General features: G+C 60.2%; 1 protein-coding gene across 1 annotated transcript; it reads left to right on the plus strand.

Moving 5' to 3' along the window:
* The first annotated feature begins 659 nt into the window (after positions 1 to 659).
* Positions 660 to 1,439, plus strand: LOC126224034 (uncharacterized). The gene has a single exon (XM_049942202.1). It carries the CDS (start codon positions 660 to 662, stop codon positions 1,437 to 1,439), a length of 780 nt encoding a protein of 259 aa, XP_049798159.1.
* Positions 1,440 to 1,715: the final 276 nt, after the last annotated feature.

Genomic DNA, 1,715 nt, shown 5'->3' on the forward strand with positions numbered 1-1,715 from the left:
GTCCCCGCACCCGTTGAGGCTGCTGTTGCCCCCTTTCTGTACTTGCCCAAGGCCATCTAACCTAACAAAACCGCCCAGCCCACGCCACACAACCCCTGCTACCCGTGTAGCCGCTTGTTGCGTGTAGTGCTCTCCACCTAAGACTATAACATGCCTTCGACATTCGCAGTGTACAACACCTTAGGTTAGGGTTGGCGTCGCTTGGGTTAGGTTAGGTTACGTTAGGTGGACGTGGGTTAGGTTAAGGGTTAAAGTTAGGTTAGGCGTCAAAGTTAGGTTAAGCGTTCGGACGTGAGGCGTCAGGTGGCCGCACCTACCTTACGGCCGGACATCTTAGGTTAGGCTAAGGGCGCCGAGGTCACGTTACGTTCACCTTCGGGCGCCACACGTAGCTGTCACAGGTAGGTAGTAGTTCGGTCGGTCGGTCGTCGGCAAGCCGCAAAAAACTACAGACGACGTCGACAACAAGACCGAGCAGGAGGCAGATATATACCGAGCGCCAAAGAGACCGACCACACACACACACACACACACACACACAAAACAACAAACACCACCCACCGGCCAAAGGGGCACCAAAAAAACCCACAAAGCCGAGCACCACACGTCGCGACCAGAGGCAACCCGCAACCGCAACGGCGCTTTCCGCACCGGGCCGGATGCACGTACGACAACACCGCTACCCGTACACAAGGCCTCCCATTGCACACAGCCGCTCTGTGTTCAACATCATCAATGGCGCGCCCGCGGCTCGTCGCGGTCGCAGCCATGACGCCGCCGCCACTTTTGCACCAACACATTCACGCACCGCAAAACAGCTCGCCGACCCACCGACACAGCACAGCCGACAAACAAAAACAACCGCGGCGGCGGCAACAAAACAAAACAAACACCTCGCACCAAGCGTCCGACAGAAAACAAACGGACAGGCACACAGGCCTCTGCTAACGACCACGACACAGCGGCACGCTGCCCCTTTCCCGCCACTCTCGATTCACAGCGCACGCGACCCCGTCGTCGACGACGACACGCGACGGGCTCGCTTCCCGCAACCTACACCTTTCCGCCACTACGCACGGCTCCACCCGACGCCCGTCGCAACGGCACTACTGCACGCACTATCACCCCCGCCGCCGCCGCCGCCGCCGCCGCCTCCTCCTCTCTCCCCCTTCCCGTACACAACAACACAGCCAAAAACACACTCACGACCCAAACATAACAACATGGCACGTGCATCGGCGCACACCCCCAACCAGTCACCGTCGACACAACCACACGCAAGGCACGGAAAAACCGGCGTCCTTCCACGTTGCCATCAAAGCAGCACAAACAACCACACAGGAGGAACCACCAACAACTGCCGGCCGGCCGGCAACCACCAAACGCACATTCCCGCTCGCCACCACACACCTCTCGGCAGCCGTTTCGCAAAGACATGACATGACATGACGCGACATCATCGCATCACGGGCGACGCACGCACACCGACCCACTTTCCCGCCCGTCTCTCTCTCTCTTTTTCTTCCGACGCCTTCGGCCGAGCACACACGTACGTGGCACAACGCCCAACACAGTCACACACAGTCGACAGGCGCACGCCCAGGCACGCAACGACGCAGCGCAGCAAAGGCGCCCGCGACACATACCTCCTCTCCCGTCTCGCCGCCGACCGCCAGCCAGCCACTCGCAATGTGCACTGGCCAACCGGACACACG

The sequence above is a fragment of the Schistocerca nitens genome, unplaced genomic scaffold (genome assembly GCF_023898315.1).
Source record: "Schistocerca nitens isolate TAMUIC-IGC-003100 unplaced genomic scaffold, iqSchNite1.1 HiC_scaffold_258, whole genome shotgun sequence".
Classification (NCBI taxonomy): domain Eukaryota; kingdom Metazoa; phylum Arthropoda; class Insecta; order Orthoptera; family Acrididae; genus Schistocerca; species Schistocerca nitens.